The sequence below is a fragment of the Elaeis guineensis genome, chromosome 9, assembly GCF_000442705.2.
Source record: "Elaeis guineensis isolate ETL-2024a chromosome 9, EG11, whole genome shotgun sequence".
NCBI lineage: Eukaryota > Viridiplantae > Streptophyta > Magnoliopsida > Arecales > Arecaceae > Elaeis > Elaeis guineensis.
Window position 1 is genome coordinate 25065636 of NC_026001.2, and position 18708 is coordinate 25084343.

General features: G+C 36.3%; 1 protein-coding gene across 1 annotated transcript; it reads left to right on the top strand.

The window, feature by feature from the left end:
- Window positions 1-237: 237 nt before the first annotated feature.
- LOC105031946 (uncharacterized protein At3g49055) lies at window positions 238-10768 on the top strand. Its single transcript, XM_010906246.4, is given in 6 exon segments — window positions 238-1530; window positions 1533-1591; window positions 1710-1786; window positions 7739-7850; window positions 7972-8088; window positions 10185-10768. Coding segments are annotated over 6 exon segments (1926 nt in total). The 5' UTR covers window positions 238-314; the 3' UTR covers window positions 10530-10768.
- The last annotated feature ends 7940 nt before the right edge of the window (window positions 10769-18708 follow it).

Here is an 18708-nt window from a genome sequence, read left to right on the forward strand (position 1 = left end):
TTTAGCATAGATTCAAATCTAGTTCAATTGGATTTCGAAAAAATTGAACAAGAATAGGTGAAATCCTACGTAAAATCTGGAACAAACCAACCCAATAAGATTGGGTTGATTCGGTACCCAGGTTGACACAACCCTAAGGCACCCTAATCCAAACAGAAATCGGAATCCTTCGTTCAAAATTGCGAAAATTAAGGCACGATATAAATAGTGTTTGTTTAAACTTCAAAGAAAGAAGGGGCAGATGCACTCTATTAGACCCTTAGGCAGCAAGAAACTGGTCCGTAGCTACCCCGAGCATTCCTTCGCTTCCCTTCATGGCCCAAGAAGTCCTCGACGACGACGCCGTCCTCAGCGACATCGACGACGACGATGACACAAACCCCGCACCCGCCTCCTCTGGCCAGCCTCTCTCCACGGCCGACGACCGCCGCGTCCACAACCTCCTGGCCGAGCTCGAACAGGAGCGCCGCGTCCGGAAGGCCGCCGAGGACGAGCTCTCCCGTCTCCAGTCCACCCACAACCGCCTCAAGGCCTTCGCCCAGGACGTCATCCGGAAGCGCGACGACGCCCTTCGCGAGAAGGAGGACGGCGCACGCTCCGCTGCCCAGGTGGCGGGGGAGCTTGCCGAGGCCGTGAGGCTCAAGGACGAGGCCTTGAGGCAGAAGGACGCCCTCCGGTCGGAGATGGAGTCTGCCGCCCAGATGCTGGTTTCCGGCATCGAGAAGGTTTCCGGAAAAGTCGCCGACTTTAAGAATTTCTCCGCCGGCGGCCTGCCGAGGTCGGAGAAGCACACCGGGATGCCGGCCGTGGCCTACGGCGTCGTCAAGAGGGCGGACGAGATCGTGAAGGAGCTCGTGAAGCAGATTGATGCGGCGGCCAGGTCCAGAGATGCAGCTCGTGAGCAGGTGGAGCAGAGGAACTATGAGATTGCCATTGAGGTCTCAGAGCTTGAAGCAACAATTGGTGGGCTTAGAGAGGAGGTCTCTAAGAAGGGCTCTGAGATTGAGAAACTGGAGAAGTTGGTTGCCGAGAGAGATGCCAAGATTTATATCTGGGGAAGGGAGAATTCAGAACTGAGGCAGTTTAGGGAGGATTTTTATAGCAAATCCAGGAGCTTGGAGACCAAAATAGAGTTGCAGAGGCCATTGCTTATCGATCTGTTGAATCACATGTCTAAGGCTTATGAACAGATTTATGATATTATTCAAATTGCGGATGCAAGGACATTGGATCAATCAGAGTTGTTGGATTCTTTGTCTATGGGCAAACAGTTGGATGTGGACTTGAATTTACGAACTTTGTTGGAAGCATCGATTTCTATCTATAAGCTGGCCAAGGTTGCTGTAGACAAATTAAGGGAAAAAATGGAAGAGAAAGGACAAGAGACAAGAGCTTTGAGTGATAAAGTGGCTGAATTATTGGTGGAGAAGCGGCATATTGGTACCTTGCTTAGAAGCACATTGTCATCAAAGACAGATAAGGTGCTGCAAATGGCAGAAAATGGGCTGAGAGAGGCTGGGATAGATTTGAGACCAATGGTCATGGGAGGCATGGTGTGGAGGAGAGAGAAGAAGACGAAGTCTATACATTGGTATACATCTCTCTAAATATTGTTCGTCTATCTATTACTATAATGATGTATGATGATCTTGATTTTGGATTTTGTATGAGGTGGATTATTGAAACTTGCTCTGCATGTCCTTGTACAGGCTGGTGCTTTGCAGAATATTGTGAAAGCATCTCAACTTGAGATCGTTAAGCTGCAGCATTTAGTGGAAGCACTAAGGTATCTGTTATATTGTTTGAAGAGCTCTGTTCTTGCACAACTAGCAAAATCAATATCAATGTTGTTGGTATCTGCATTATGGGTTCTGTGGATTCTTCAAAATACTGCTCCATCATTAGCGGGTCATTCCATTTACCTAATAACTTCCATATGTGCTTCAACCTTCCCTTCTCTTATCCAAAATATATATTATTCCCTATTCCGATGCTCCTCCTTTACAAATATTCATTTTAAACTTCAATAAATTTTTCTAAGGCACATATTAGATATCTATGTTAAAATACCATTCTGCTTTCATCCAGATAAAAGTCTATTCTTAGATTATCACCACATCTAAGAAACTGAATTAAAGACAAAACATGCAAGATTATAAAAATCATGCTGGAAAGGAAAGTCTATGAAATGCTTATTGCAACTATTTAAAATGATATGTACAACTGAAAAAATTGTACAGAATGGTTTTCTTGGATTCAATTATTGATTCAACTTAATTCTAGTTACTTGGTTTATTTGTGTAAGCTGGAACATCAGAAAGCTAGGGCACTAGGTGCCTCATGTTTGTACACCCTGCAAAGAATGGGTTGAGAAGGAAATGGATGAACCAGAAATTATAATTTTTTTCTTTGGCTTCTCATTTGCATGTTCACTAAGTGTCTATAAAGGACATATTTTTATCTCTTATAAGGGTTGTGTTCAAGTGATCCTTTTATCTCATCTCATCTTCTTATTACTCTTGTTTTGGAGGTTTCTTGTAGTTCCTAGGGCACGGTAGTTGGAGACGATTAGTGTGGGAGTGGTTTGGAACATGGTGTACCCAAAATTTGGTAATAAAACATGAACTTTTATGTGGTGCAGAAAGCAACTTTAAGTTTCTGCCAAGATGTTTCAATATATTCGAGGAATTCAAGTGAACTTCTGTAAGACAACTGTTTTGGAGACTGATGTGTTTGATGTGTGCAAGTGGCAGGTTATATGGGCTGCATGGTAAGAGAATTTCTTTGTGGTACTCCAGGTAAGTTTTGAAGATAGGAGGTTTGAAGGTGCACTTTGGTCCGAAGTTTAAATATCGATATGAGCCCCATCTATCGGAACGGTACCATTTACAACAGTATGTACTGAAATTAAGAATGTCAAAAAGAGTAAAAAAACTCTGGGTGCTGACTGGTACAGTCTATATGGTACTCACTTCTACAGACAGGCATGCCCCATATGTATCAGTACAAACCTTTTCAGTGTTAGCATCTATATCAGTGCTGGTACCAAAGGTTCATGCTGGTAGTTTTTGAATCCATGTTTTGATCTGGTATAGACAGGGCTTGCTGGGCAGAAAATAAACATTTAATCAGAGATATCACCAGCCAAGCTAGTTCTTTTTAAGAAATAATCACATTTATATTGTTTTTTTCTTTGACATGTTCATGGCTTGGCTTGAGTTTTCTTGGTAGACCATTGGTTGTTTAGTTAAGTGGTGAAAATGTAGATGAATCTTATTTTGAATGGGGTTATTTGGGATGGTTAGCCTGAAGTGGAATGGTGTCTCTCAACTAATGAGAGGAGAGAGCTTGGGCTAGGATAAATTTGAAAAATGAAAATCGCCCATGGGAAGTTATTATGGAGATTATTCCATTAAGGTATGAAGTCAAGGATGGTTGTTTATGGCTAGGTTATACGAGGAGACTGTTCATGAATAGTACTTTCAACCCATATGTGGTCTCAAGCTAGTGGAATTGTGTCCTAGATAGGAATTAAATCTTTTAGATTAAGCATGCTGTGTTGAGGGTTTTCAAGTTTTCACCATCTTGTCAAGGAACCAAGGATAGAAAAGGGCAACCCAATGCACGAGGCTCTGCCATTGTGGGGCCTGGGGAGGGTCAAATGAATGCAACCTTACTTCTGTATGTAGAGAGGTTGTTTTCATATTTTGAACCATGACACCCAGGTTATAATAGAGCAACCTTATCATTGCACCCAGATGTCGATGGAGAAGCTTAGGATGCTCTTCTTTGTTTGTCATAGAGAAAGAAATTCTGGTTTAGAATAAGTGTAAAGACTAATAAAATTGAGTTATGTGACACCCCACATGAGGTAACCATAACTTGAGGAGCTCAACCTTATCTAGTCTGTCCTTTGCAGGTACAGGCCTTGTCATAGGACATGAGATGATAGTTGGAAACTAGAGGAGATATCAATGTGAATTTTTATTATCTCCAACTCACCCATCGAATTTGCTTAAATCTTCCAAAGTAGGGTTGATGCATTGAATTTTAAAAAGCATTTGTGTTTCTCCTGGTTTGGCCTTCTGAAAAGAGGTTAAGTATAGAGCTTGCTTCTGTATGGTGAGAGTGATGGGAATATATTTCCTCACCTTATATTCCTCACCTGTTCCTTTGGTTCAATTTGTCTATATTCATCTTGGAGACTTTTATGAACCATAATGGAGCATAGTGGCTGACACAAAGCTCTATGAGTGCATTTCCTAAGTGTGGGGTAAAATTAAATTTTAAAATAGTGGCATCTGGGACTTGATTCCTATGAGAATGGAAATTCTGGGACAGAAAGAGTTAGATTTTTTGTTAAAAATTGAGATGGTGGAGGATGTAGGGAAAGCAATTTGCATGCATACTATGAGAGTGTTTGAGGAAGCAATTTGCATGTTTGGCAATATCAGTTTGAGGTTCTTTTGCTTGGGTAGCGATTGCTTTCTGCGGTTTCGTCCTAGTGTAACACAAATCTGAAGCCCAATAGATCAAGGAACTGAAATAAACTGCAGTCAACAACCAACTAGGTAGATTTGTAGTCCAAATTAAGAGTGTTTGTTCATCTGTGTGTGGTGTGTGGTGTAGATTGCTTTCTGCAGTTTGGTCCTATTGTAACACAAATCTGAAGACCAATAGATCAATGAACTGCAATAAGCTGCAGTCAACAACCAACTAGGTAAATTTGTAGTTCAAATTAAGAGTGTTTATTCATCTCTCTCTCTCTCTCTCTCTGTGTGCAGTTTGGTCTTGCGTGTGCGGGCGTGTGTTAGACAGCCTTGGGATTAAGACAGCCTCCTGTAAAAATCTCAAATATAGAGAGTTATTAAGGCAAAGCATGATTGCAAGCCGTAAAGGAGTGGCTGTGTTAGAATTTGCTTTCATGTATGCGTTTGACGAACCCTGGGATTCTAAACGCTTCATGAGAACCTCTAGTACCAATCAACATGTGCCTTGAAGCAAATAAAATATACTTCTATGTAGTGTTTAGCTAGCAGATTGTTTGGATAAACCTCTTTTCTTAATAAGCAATTGATGCTTATCTTTTCTCCCGTGGGTTCTCCATGCTTTCTTGATATTATCAGTGACATAAGAGTGATGTAAGAGCAAAATATCCTAAACGATCACAGATTTTATGTCAAGAAATCTTGTCCATTCAATGAATCTGGAGCTTGGTCAGCTATATCTAGATCTAAACGTGTATATAATATTCGAGAAGTATATTCCATCTAAGCTTTCCTTTGTGTTGAAAAATTGTCAATGATTAATAAGTTAAATCCTTCTTGGTAAAGATGAAATTTAGTCATAGTCCTATCTCTGCCAATCTTCATCCTGAATAATCCAAATTTTTTTTGAAAGTGATATTAGAAAGGCCAGAGACCCGATTGCTCTCTTCCACTAAAACTTAAGGCAAAATCCATGTCAATCACCATACTTTTTCTATTCGTAAAATTAGACAAAAAACATACATGTTCTTAAGAAGTTTAATCTTGGGAATACTCTGTGTACAATGCTTGATTTGCCTTGTGGAGTTGTCTCTATTTCCAAACATGGAGAAGCATTTCTAGCTACTCAGGTTGAGACTTGGAAATACTTATTCTGCTTTTCTAGATGTCTATGACATAACCTTGCTCAAAGAGAGAACGGACCAAACCAATAGAAAAGGGGAAAGTAAATTTAAACTGCAGGAGTTTGGAAGATTTAATAAAAACATGGTTGATTATGCTTTATGGACATAATGGCCCCTATTATCTAGAATGACTGAATGATATTGAGAATATGGAGATTAAACATATGTGCATGGTTATTTTTATACTTGACTGAAAAGGAGAATTTGAGGATTTGATGTATGACACAGTCCCTCAAGTTACCATTCATATTACTATGGAAAATCATGTTTTCCAGATAGATTTTTCACATCTTTCGATAAAAAAAGCTTTAATGGAACAAATGAACACCAAATTTATGTTATTGGGAAATTAGTCAAGTCCCAACCTGAGCCAAAAAAATGTTCTATCCAGTTGAGTGTTGGACTGAAACTATTTGTAGGTTCTATGTATAAGCCATACGATCCTTGATTTTGCCAATTTGGTCTTGTTTTGGACCTAAATAATTCCTAAATTATTATCCTCAAGAAAACTCCTAAACTAAGTCATGATTTATACAACACAAGCTCAAATTTAGTAAACTAAATCTAGCTCTATTGAGAGCTACAAGTGAACCCTCTCGTGTTTGCTTGGGCATTCATAACCTAGTAAGACACACAAGAAGGCCCTGCAGGTCCAGCTTGAATATATTTGCTCTTAAAAACTCATTTAGATCAGCATGTGGGTCTCTCATATCTACTTTTTCTTAGTTTGGTTTAAATTTAATAGTTCTTTAAAAGCCACAAGGCCTCACATGTCACCCTTGTCTAAGTAGACCAGAAGCCTGTTAAGAGCCACAAAATTCATTTTTCTTTTTCTTTTAGAAATTTGTGATTCAGATATTTACTTAGCTAAAATTCTGGTCTTAAATCCATTAAGAGCCTTATATTACTATAAAGGTCCATCAAGGCCATAGGTGTGGCCAAGTCTGCTGTCATATTCCCAACAAAGCCATAAGTGGGTCTTGCATGCTCTCTTCAGCTAAACTGTTCCCACATGCCCAGCATAGTCATGATTGAGCCCTACATGTTGATGGATCAGCAACTATGTGCAGCTAAAGTGATACTTGAATAATAACCTAAATAACTTATAGGACCATTCAGATAATATGAATCAAAACCTTGACCCCATACCGTCTTTATGTTCTTTAGGCTAGCCTGATGATCCACATATATATATGTGCTTCTTACGAAACCATAAGATATTTGGTTCCATAGGCTTCTGCCTTTTATGCCCATTAATGTTACTTGGATATGTGACATCAGTGTCAACTCTCCAGGTATCTAGAAGAATCTGACATGGGAATCGTCTAAATATTGGACACATGGACACATTTATATCTTATATATGTATGGGTAAATATTTCTTAATGTATGCATATAATGAATTAGGATCCAGTTTTGTGCTTCTTAAGTTCATAATTTGACAAATGTTTGTTAATTATTATGTAAGACCTAGAACTTTTCATGTAGAAGTGAGATAAGCAGATGTATAATGGTAATGGCATCATAATTTGATTGTATGATGTGTTGAGTGTCATCAAATGTCCCAAGTGTATCAAATGTCCAAGTGTAATAATCCAAAATTTGGAGTGTCCGAGCATCACTTGCCATGCTAAATATGGGCTTGGGATCTACATATGCATCTTCCTCAAAATTAGTACTAAATTCAGTTCTCTTTAGGATCTTGTTGTTGCATTTGGGCTTATGGTGACCTATGCATGTTCCATGGGGTTTCATAATGAATTTTTCAATGCAATGTTTCGGTTTGTGATCCACATATACATGTTTCTCAGGATCCATTAAACATATCATTGCATGGCTCTTGATGCATACCATAATTATTGGATTTCTAAAGTTAGCCCATGATTGTCAGTGTGGTGTAAGTCGTGCATTAGATTCACCTTAAGAAGTAATTAGCGAAATATTGATGTATGCATAAACTATATTATTAAAAGCAAATATGTTGGCAATTGTCTTTAGCATGGGCCTTATGGTTCTTTGCACTCCACTAAGTGGATTTTTTTGTGCATATACTTTTACTGGATTAAGGGCAGAGACTAGCCTACTTAAGGCATATGTGGATTCTCAAACAAAAGAGATTGCTCAGCAGAAGCAACAAATTAAAGAACTTAAGGAGAAGGAGCAGATGGCAAATGAAAGTGTAAGTAACTTTCCATAGTATGAGAAGTTTTATGCAGTGCAAACTCCTTTTGTGAGCACTATTCATATAAGGTGTATTCTAGTTTTTTTGGACTTAAGCAGAATGTTTTTTGTTCTTAAAGGTCGAAGGCCTGATGATGGACATTGTAGCTGCAGAAGAAGAAATTGTAAGATGGAAAACAGCAGCAGAGCAAGAAGCTGCAGCAGGCAGAGCTGTTGAACAAGAATTTCTTGCACAGGTATGCTCACAGAGTAGTTTATATTTTATATCTGTCGTGTATCTTTTCATACAGAAAATATTGACAGCTAATTTGATCTGCCAGGATCCTTTGCATTTCTTATAAAAAAAATAAGGCATCTAAGATTTAGATGGTTGCTTACTTGAAGCATTGATAAATCTCTTATCCTAGAACACTCAAAAGAGATAACCCTCAATCTCTAATTTTTCAAAAAAAAGGGGGTGAAATGCTAGTCATCATACTTTCAAAAATTACCTTTCTTCTCCTTGTTACTCAGAAAAGAAGAGATCCCTCGATCTCATAACCAGAAGTGGGGCATGAACCCTTCTCTTCTACAAGGACTTCTAAGATAGTAGGATTTATGTAAAAGAGGTCAAGGACTTATTTATATTAAGAAATCAATAGACTTCACTAAAATGAGATCTTGGTTTTATACATGGACTGCCACATTGTTCCAAACCACCCAGCTTGGGGTGTACCCTATGGTACTAGGTCAAAATCAGTATGAAAATCATTTTCAGGTCGGTATAGAACCTGTTTGGAGGTGTATGAGCATGAACCAAGATGCATGCTGACCTGTATCGAGGCATACCAAGCTGTGTTGAGATAAAAAGTGAGAAAAATTGCTCTAGGGTTGTCTTGGTATGAGATGTGCACCATACCGGACCCATATCATACCGAACCTGTAACATATGGATATGGTACCTAGAATCGAGATTGCGGATTTTGGTTTAATATAAGGTCTTGCTTTTTTTTCTAAGGAGTCCTAGAGTCAATCAATAATTTATGCTAAAAATAGTCTTGTTCTTCTAATTGATGACTGGTAACCCTAAGCAAAGTTAATATAATGATGATGAATATTTTCAATGGTATAAATATTCTCTATAGCCAGAAAGAATGAACAATCAATGTTTCCAAAATACTTGGATAACCTATTGTAGATCCAGGTCTAGAAGCACCATAAATGTTTTGTGATTTTGCAATCAGTTGTCCACCTGAAGCCTGCTACCTGCTCCTGAAGTCAACATTCCTTGCTTGCACCATTCAGTGGGAAGCTAATTAAAAGCAAAAATTGCCTAGTTTTCCTTGTTACAGCCAGAATGAACAATCAATGTTTCCAAAATACTTGGATAACCTATTGTAGATCCAGGTCTAGAAGCACCATAAATGTTTCGCGATTTTGCAATCAGTTGTCAACCTGAAGCCAGCTACCTGCTCCTGAAGTCAACATTCCTTGCTTGCACCAGTCAGTGGGAAGCTAATTAAAAGCAAAAATTGCCTAGTTTTCCTTGTTACAGCCAGAGTGAGGTGGATGGTTTTGTCTTTGTTAAAATAAAACCAAGCTTATGAAGCAAGGAAACCATTAATCATATGTTCCACAATCTTGCATGTAATCTTCTATATCAGGTTTGCTTACCTTGTCTGTACATAGAAGCCCTGCTGGAGAATTTTCCTAGCATCTAACATACTTTAGTTTCTGACACTGTTTGTACTCAACGTTCCTGCCACATGCCTTCCAAGTCCACATCAGACCATGTGCAGCATCACTGCCAATTAATCAGGACTTTTGGATTGCACATCAGTCACTGACACTTGTGGAATTTGGTGATGATGTCAATGGCATGGCCATTTTCCTGTAATCTAGATAACAGCCCGTAACTCCTCTTCATCACCAGTGTAATTCTTTTGAGTCCATACTCATTTGAACCTTTTGGAACTTCTGTTGTTGGGATTCATCAACATCTATTTGATCTTTCTCATGTGGTTTTTGCTCATCTCGAGCCTACATTTCAAACTATACACCTCAGCCAATTATAGTATTTTGTTAACCATGTTGATTCTGGGCAACAACTAGCTCTATAAAATTAGGCTTCATAGCAAACTCCAAGACACTATATAAACCCCCGCAACCATTGTCACTACCACCATAAAAAGTAACTAAATTTTGGTGCTTTATGATAATCCTCACATTCTTAATCAATCATGCAGGATGATACTTCCATTCCTATATTCTTAAAATACAATTTAGTAATTTCATATATGGATCATCTTCTTGGTGCCACTACAATTATTGATGAATTTTGATTTGGTTGCAGTTGTCAACTCTACGGCAGGAGTTGGATGAGGCAAAACAAGCCTTGATTGATTCAGAGAACAAGGTCAAGTTTAAGGAAGAGACCGCAGCTGCAGCAATGGCTGCAAGAGATGCAGCTGAGAAATCTTTGAGGCTTGCAGACCTAAGATCAACAAGGCTGAGGGAGAGGTTGGAGGAGCTGATGCAGCAGCTTGAGAAATCTGAAAATACAAATGATTCGAGGAATCAGAACAGTCACAGATATGTTTGTTGGCCATGGCAGTGGCTAGGGTTAAACTTTCTAAGATACAATACTGATACACAGGGAAGTCCTAATGAGATGGAACTCTCAGAACCCCTCATCTGATTTATAAACAAAAGTGAGCACTAGTAATTTGAATAGGAAATAGTGCCAAGTTTTGTATTCTTTGTTAGCATTTCGTATCTAAAGTTAGGATCCTGCCTCCTATAGTCTTTGATGAACGAACAGAAGGGTAGAATTGTGCAAAGTCAATGGAAAATTAGAATGTGTTATTCTTTTTCACAAGTATCTGTCTCAAATGGCCTGGCTGCTGGCACTAAATGTCATATGGTTTACTGCTGTCAGGGATGCTAGCTTATGCTGTCATTATTATTACTGCTTGAGATGCAATGCAAACTTATAACAGCATTTTTTAGGACTTGTTTGGATTCCCAAGGGCAAGTTAATTCTTGGATAAGATCTGCCTGCATGAGAACTTTTGAAAAGATTGAGATGATTGAAAACTTGAGGAATCAGAGGATTTATGAATTCCATCATCTTGAACCTTGTGGTATTTTTTTGATCATTTAGTGATAAGGAATACCATGTTTTAATCAGAGTGGTAGAAGAGGATGCCTCAAAATCAGCTTCATAAATCGACAATTTAAGGAAAATAGACTCTTTTTAAAATCAGCCCCATAATAGAACAGGTAATGATCTCAAACAACAATAGACTCTTTTTGAAACTTTTTTAGTTTTATTGTTTTTTTGGAGAAAATATCCCATGAAACAAAATCAAACACAGTGAAGCATCATGTACTGGTTAGTGAGAAAAGTCGATCCAGGGAAGAATGTAATTTTGATTATTGATTTGAGAGAATAGAAGAAGAATGCTGCTCGGAAGCACGCTGGACTTCCCATGCCGACCGGTCATGCTTTCTTATTGAGTGATGGAATTTTGATTCTAATTTGGAAACCCGCGTGGGACCACGTCTCATTGGAATTTATATGTCCTGTAATCTATGTTTGAATGAAAGAAAACTTATTTTCTTGAAAAATCTATTTTTTGGTAAAAAAATCTATTTTTTCATTTGTTGGTTTCATTAGAAAAGCTATAAACTTATATTATCTAGCATATCTTGACAGGTTATCTTAAAACGGGGAAAAAATGTTAAGAGAGGAGGAATGGAGGCGGGATGCAGGCATGCACCTCTCATAGCGGTATTTGCTGGGTTGAGTAGTATTGATAGATTACCCCAGGATCAGCCCAGCCCACTTTGGGCCTAGAATGTTCATCCATGGATAGACCAAAAGAGAAATTCTTTGCGCACCGCCTGCGGTGTACAAAACCTAACATGAAGTGTACCATTTTATTTTATTGGATCATTTTAATATATATTTAATATTTATAGTTTTATTTTTTTTAAATTTTGAATGACGAAAATATTTCTTTATTTTGATAAAATTATGACATCAAAATTTTATCATAACAGAAGGGCATTTTCATCCAGTAAAATTATCATTTTTTTAAAATTTTGAATGACAAAAATATTCTTCTGTTTTGATAAAATTATGACATTTAAGATAAAAATTATGATATTCTGAATCAAAATTATAACATCCAATATCATAATTTTGATCCATAATGTTATAATTTTTACTTTAGATGTCATAATTTTATCAAAATAGAAGAGTATTTTCATCATTCAAAATTTTAAATGAAAAAATAAAACTACGATATTAGATGTGCATGAAAAAAATAATATCCTAAAATGAAGTGATATGCTTCACATCAGATTTTCTGCACCGCAGGCGTAGCACAAAAAATTTCTCTGCATGAAAATACTAAGGCCAAAAACTAAGTAGCGGGTCAGCTAATCAACTCCCAGGTTACAACCTCGTCGAACGTGAATTTAAACATACATGTCATGTAATTCACACAAGCTGGATAACTGATAAAAGAGAACTTAAGAATTGAATAAAAAGGAAATGGACACATCTCCACTTCCATCCATCTCACTTTTGAATATTTAATTTCAAAGTCATATGGATATCAGATGGAAACAGAATTTCTCGAATAGCAATGTTTGGTTGTTAATTTGGAATTCCGATTTGGAGGTGAAATCCATCCATCTTATTTTTAAATATTTAATTCCAATGTTGTGGATATTAGATGGGAGTCCAACTTTATCTTCGACGAAAACAGTGCATCCTTGACAACCACCAGCTCAAATCACAAGAAAAATTCATAAATGTTAACTCAATAACTTAAAAACTAACATAAAATTTGGATAAAATACAAAAAAAAATGCCCTTTAATTGATAAGATGCATATTTAGCATTATAAGTTTTACCACATGTGTTGAGAAAAAAATCATAAATGTGACTAAGCAAAACTTAATAAAAATATTTATGAAAATTAACATAAGTCTCTCTTTTGCTATTTATAATTTCATATTAATATTGCGGTTTCTAAATTGTTCCTATTGTCGAGGGAATTGGTGAAAATATAAAAGAACAAAATAACTCACAAATAATCATTCCCAATCTATATTTTTTATGTTAGTTATTTTTGTTACAAGTTTCCGTGCTTAGCATTTGAGTTTAAAGTTATTCATTTTCTAATATTTCACCTACCTAACTGATGCTCTATGAAAAGTGATGGTTAATTGAAAACCTTATCAGACCAATCATCTAGTAAATTGTTTTGCATCAACTACAAAAGCATCATTTCTTTCTCTTGGCATTGGACACTTTTTCATCCTTTTCTATATAAGGGCCCATAGGGGACTCAAATAGTTTAATTTGTATAGAAGATTGTAAGAAAGAAAAAGAAAGATCCAAATTAGCATAGACAGAGGTTGTGAGAAAGGATATGGAGAAATGTAGAATAATATGAGATGTGACCCTAGATAGGACTGCTTGCAAATAAGAATCCATAAAATTGATCCCATATAATTGAGAAAAATATTGGATAATTATGACGATGATACAAAGACCCATAGGGAATGAGCTATGTAACAGAAGATAGCCCTCTCCCAAATATCTTCATCACTCAAACCTCAGTGAAATGATTTAATCTTGAGTGCTTGTTCCAGTTGCCTAGTTTTGATAAACTAGCACCTTCAATTTTTTTCTTCTTACTACTGGTAAACATCTTCTTTAGTTTTTGTTCAAAACTATCACATATTGAATTCAATATGTAAATATGGCATCAAAGCAACAAATGGTATGATCTAACCAATTTTGTAATTTACCACGTAGAGATGGACTTATCTATCAAGTTTTCTTGTTCCTAAATAAGTTTTCTAATCTACGGTCTACCATTTATCTACTTTGGCATTGCTTTTAGAGGGCCAAAAAATACTTCCGGGAGGGCTAGATAATTTTTTAGATATTTTTAATATATTTGATAAAAATTTTGACATAGCTTTTTAGCTTCTCAAAAGGTTGAAAAAGGTCTATTAGGAAAACTGTTGATTCATTGCTTTTAAGTAAAAACTCTATTTGATATGTTTGAAAGTCATTTTTCTTAAGTGACTCAAGTTTGAGTTGTAATAATAAAATTTTAAGAAAAATAATTTAAAAATAACTTATTATTTATCAATACTTTATAATAATAATTTTTAATGATATAATATAAGTATAAATATATAATATTATAATTATCATTGTTAATACCACTATAATATCAAAATAATATGTGGCATGCAATAGTGGAGAATTCTCAAAAACATCATTGGTTTGGTGCCTAAATAATAGGGGCATCAGGGTAACTGGAGAATAATGTTAGTGAGAAAGTTAACCCTTATTAGGTTACGTAAACATTTATTAGAATGGTGCAACAATAAGCTACTATCAAAATTGATATGGTGACAATAATAGAGATGCCACAATATTAGCAGCAATTTATGTAATAACAAAAGATACAATAATAATAATTTATGCGATAACAATATCAATTTATGTAGTAATAGTTGATGCAATAGTACTTATTGCATCAACACTAGTTGTAGTAATAGCAATATTACTATCTCAACCCTAATAAAATATTGGAGCTCATAAGGAGAATTGCATCACTTTAGCAAATTTTAAGAGTTTGCCCCACCAATTTTAGGGACAACTTCGATTTATTGGAGGTTGACAACTGGCAAGATAGAGAAGCTTTTTAAGGTCTTAAAGTGTTTGGATGAGGAGATGGTTTCCTATACTTGCTTTATACTAAAAGGAGAGGCAAGTGGTTGGTCGAAAATGGAGGAAAGAAAATTGGGCCTGATGTTACACTAGACTTGCTTAACGGATGCGGTTAGGTTTTGGCTAAGCTCAACCTAAGCTATTTAGCTTTTCTAAATCTAGTCTGTTTTGATCCAATGTTCAAGCTTGCTTCCTAAATCCAAGCCCACTACTTATCGAGCTTCAAGTTGGGCTGTGGGCTTTGCTAAAGAATCTCTCCCTTAAAGAGAAAAACATTTGAGGAGGGAAAGGGGGTGTGGGAGGAAGTTGGTTTGGAAGAGGAGAGAGAAAAGAAGGGAGATGTGGGACAAGAGACAGTCGGATTAATGGGGACGTGGAGGTAAGGGGCAGGTAGGACAGGTAGTGTCTGGGGTGGTGCGAGGAGGAGGAAGAGGAGAAATTATATCATGCACTGCATACACCATATAGTCTTACACCATATTAACCAAGTTGTCCCATTTCTATAGGCTCCTTTTATCATGCGTTCATTTCAATGATTGACACATGAAAATCAGACCCTAATTGGCATGATGAATGGCCATATTGATGCATGTGATGTAAAATATAATTTACTAATGAGAGGATGGAGAGATAGAATGGGGGGTGGTCGGCTTGGTGGGGAAAAATAGGCAGAGGGAAGGATAGAGGTGGGACTAGGGGTTGATTGAGGTGGTGGGAGGAGGAAGAGGAGGGGAGCAAGGGAAGGTGGGATAGAGGACGATCAGGGCAGTAGGAGGACAAGAGGAGGAGGTGAGATGGGGTGCGATTAGAGTAGTGGGAGGAGAAAAGGAGGGAGAGGTGGGATATGAGAAAGTCAGAGTGACTAAATTGATGAGGAAGATGAGGAGGAGGGGAGGGGGAGGTGAGATAGGGCGGTGGAAGGAGTAGGGGAGGAAAAGGTGGGATGGGACAATGGTGGGAGGATGAGATAGGAAAAGAGAGGCAAGAAGGACGAGATGAGGAAGAAGATAAAAATAAAATATTATATTATTTTTTATATTTTATAATATATTTTATATTATATATATTATAAATATCAGGTTTAGGTCAAGCTCGAGCTATGTTGATGGAGGCATGAGCTTGATTTGTTTAATGGGCAGGCCTAAATTTCAACCTAGCTCAGCTCTTCAGGTTTAAAAATTAAATACAAATCCATTTGAAATGGTCTGAGCTCAGATGATTCAAGTGGACCATCTAGTTTTGAAGTAGGTCTATATTATACCTTTCACCTGAGATAGGTTTATGAAATCATTTTGTAAGAAATATCTTTCTTAGAGTATTTTCTATTAGAAATTTTAGAAGCTTGAAAGATTAGAGTAGAGCAGGATGATAGTCGCCCAGCGTGCAGCCAAGTTCAAGAAGTTGGTCAGTGATGATGCTCCAACATTGGTGGAAAGGGAACATAATTAGGCCAGAAAAGTTTAGAAGCTATTTAGATCCAAAATTAGATATGGTTGTGGAACAAAACAATAAACAAGTTTGTGGTTTTCAGCTTATAAGGAATTAGGTAATACTTTAGAAGACAAAGTTAGCTCCACGAAGAATTTTAGCTTTTTATGATTATTCCTATTGATCACTATTCTAAGAAAATCCTAATCTATTTTAACTATAAAAAAATCTTATCTAAATTTGGGGTTTAGATGCACTAATATAAATAAAAGAAGTAAATTACATTTGAATAGATTGTTTCATTTGATTTCTAAATGAATATTCTTGTTTTGCCTTGATGTTGTACTAATTATAATCCCCCCTCCCGCCTTCCCTCTCCCAAAAATAATATTCTCTTTCAGGCCTTTCAACCAACCATTGTAATATCATGGAGCAACTTTTCATAAAACTCGAGTGATGTCTTAAAAATTTACTTCAGATATAAAACTTTTGAGTATTTAAAGATGCCCTTATTATTTCCAATAAGATTGGCAAATAATAACTCTCTGTCTGAAGTATGCCCTGCTCACTTTGCTTGGTAAAAATTTATTAATTATTTAGATTAAAAAAATATCTGATATTCTATCTTCTGAAACAAATATTTTTGATACTACTTGATGTACAATAATTTCTATATCTATTATATGGATTTGTGCCCCCTAGGATCGATAAACTTTTTGGCTCTTATTAACCAAAGAGATAACTTTGGGCTATGATTAGCTCAGCTCCAATCAAGAATGTCTGGAGTATTTTAAAAATTATTTGCATATGTTCATTCCAACCTTCAACTTTCTTTTCTAGATTCATTGATATTGAATTAATTGAACACACTTCTAAGATTTGTTCCACTTTTGAAAGACCTTGTATTACATCACTGGATCTCAGTTTTCCATATATAAATGTAACTAATGTATCTTCTTCATAAAAGATTTCTGTATATTGGCTATAAATAGTTCCTTTTGGAGCGGCCAAATAGGGTTTATTTAAACTTATAACCAAGGGATCAATATGAACAATTAAATTTGAGCAGATTTTTTTTTTTTTAATGTGTACTTTGTATTTGAATAGACATATATTTTCATAAATAAATTGTCCAACACTAATTATGGTAGATGTTTCCTAAAAATAATCATACTGAAGAAAGCACAAATTCAGGTGGAATGGATTCAAAGTTATGTCACCACTTGGATTGAGATTATAAATGCTCTTATTTTTATCTATTAAACAATATTTTAGTACTTGGAAAGTCTGTTTAAAATTATCAAGTAATAAATATTTTTTTAACAAGATATGATTATGAGTTATTAAATAGTAGATGAAGAAGCTGCCAAGGACCCAATAAATCCCTAACTTGGATTGTGTTCATAATATTGACTTCCCTGGAGTAGTAAGCTACTTTGTTTATGATCAAACAGGCCATGCGCTGAGAGCCAGGTCATCCTTGGTTCCTTTGATTATGCTACAAGTGGCATGAGAGGGCATTGCTTCCATCATGTTTTTCATTTAGCCTGCTAAGCATTGGACTGATGGGGATTCAGAGACCATTATTGGTTGGATCAATGGCTTTGTGACTCAGTTCACGGCTATCTAAGAAGGATATATGTAAAGTATTTGGCGACTAATCTGGTTTGCTTGGCATGGGGCACTTCCATTCCTATCGAGAGAGAGGGAGAGTTCTATTACGGTGGGTAAGTATATCATTCACTCTTGGAAACTTGTTGTAAAAGTAAGAAAATACATTATTCACTTTTGGAAACTTGTTGTAGAGGTAAGAAAATCTTCTTCTTTCTCAAATCATGAAACAGCTGCAATCGAGACTTAGGAGCGTGGGTGAGTATAAAAGAGCGCAGCAGTGGATAATTAATAAAATTCCAATTCCAAATTTCCAAGCCATTGAAAATTCTAATTAGATTATGAATTATTAAGAGATTAAGAAAAAAAAAAAGAAAAAAGAATTTTCCTCCAAGTGCATGCATGAGAAAGAAATATCCGTGAAGTTTATTTTGCATTTTTTTTTTTCTCAGATTTGTTCACAAAATCTGATATGAAAAATCTATGAAAAATCTAATATATTTTAAATTAAGAAATAATATACATATAAATCCCGTGCAACGTGATCCCATTATCCGCTATTTCTCCGCATGCTGACCGCGGGGATGGGAGACTAGACTGCGCGTTTTAATAGCGAGCGGGGCAAGATCCGAACTTTGTTTTGATGGTGAGAGAGACAACATCCCAATCCTTGATGTCATGTTTATGAGATCAGCGTTTACGTCATCTGGCCACGAACATCCCACCAAGCATTGACGCCGAGAGTTGGGTTGACGTCCCGATCAGATCCTTTATAAGAAAATTATTGTTCAGAATGGTTTATCATGCACATTTTCTTTTCTTTACCAAATATATATATATATATATATATATATATATATATATATATGATAAAAATAGAAGGATGGTCCATCCTGTCTTTATTGTGATGTGATATTTACATACAGAGTATTTCTCTATATTAATGGATTGTTGGGTTATGGGCCCTCGCCATATGCATATTGAATCATTCAACGAGAAGCTATTATATCATTTAAAAAAATATTTTTTTTAATTTTTAAAAAATAAAAATAAAAATTAATCAATCAATAAA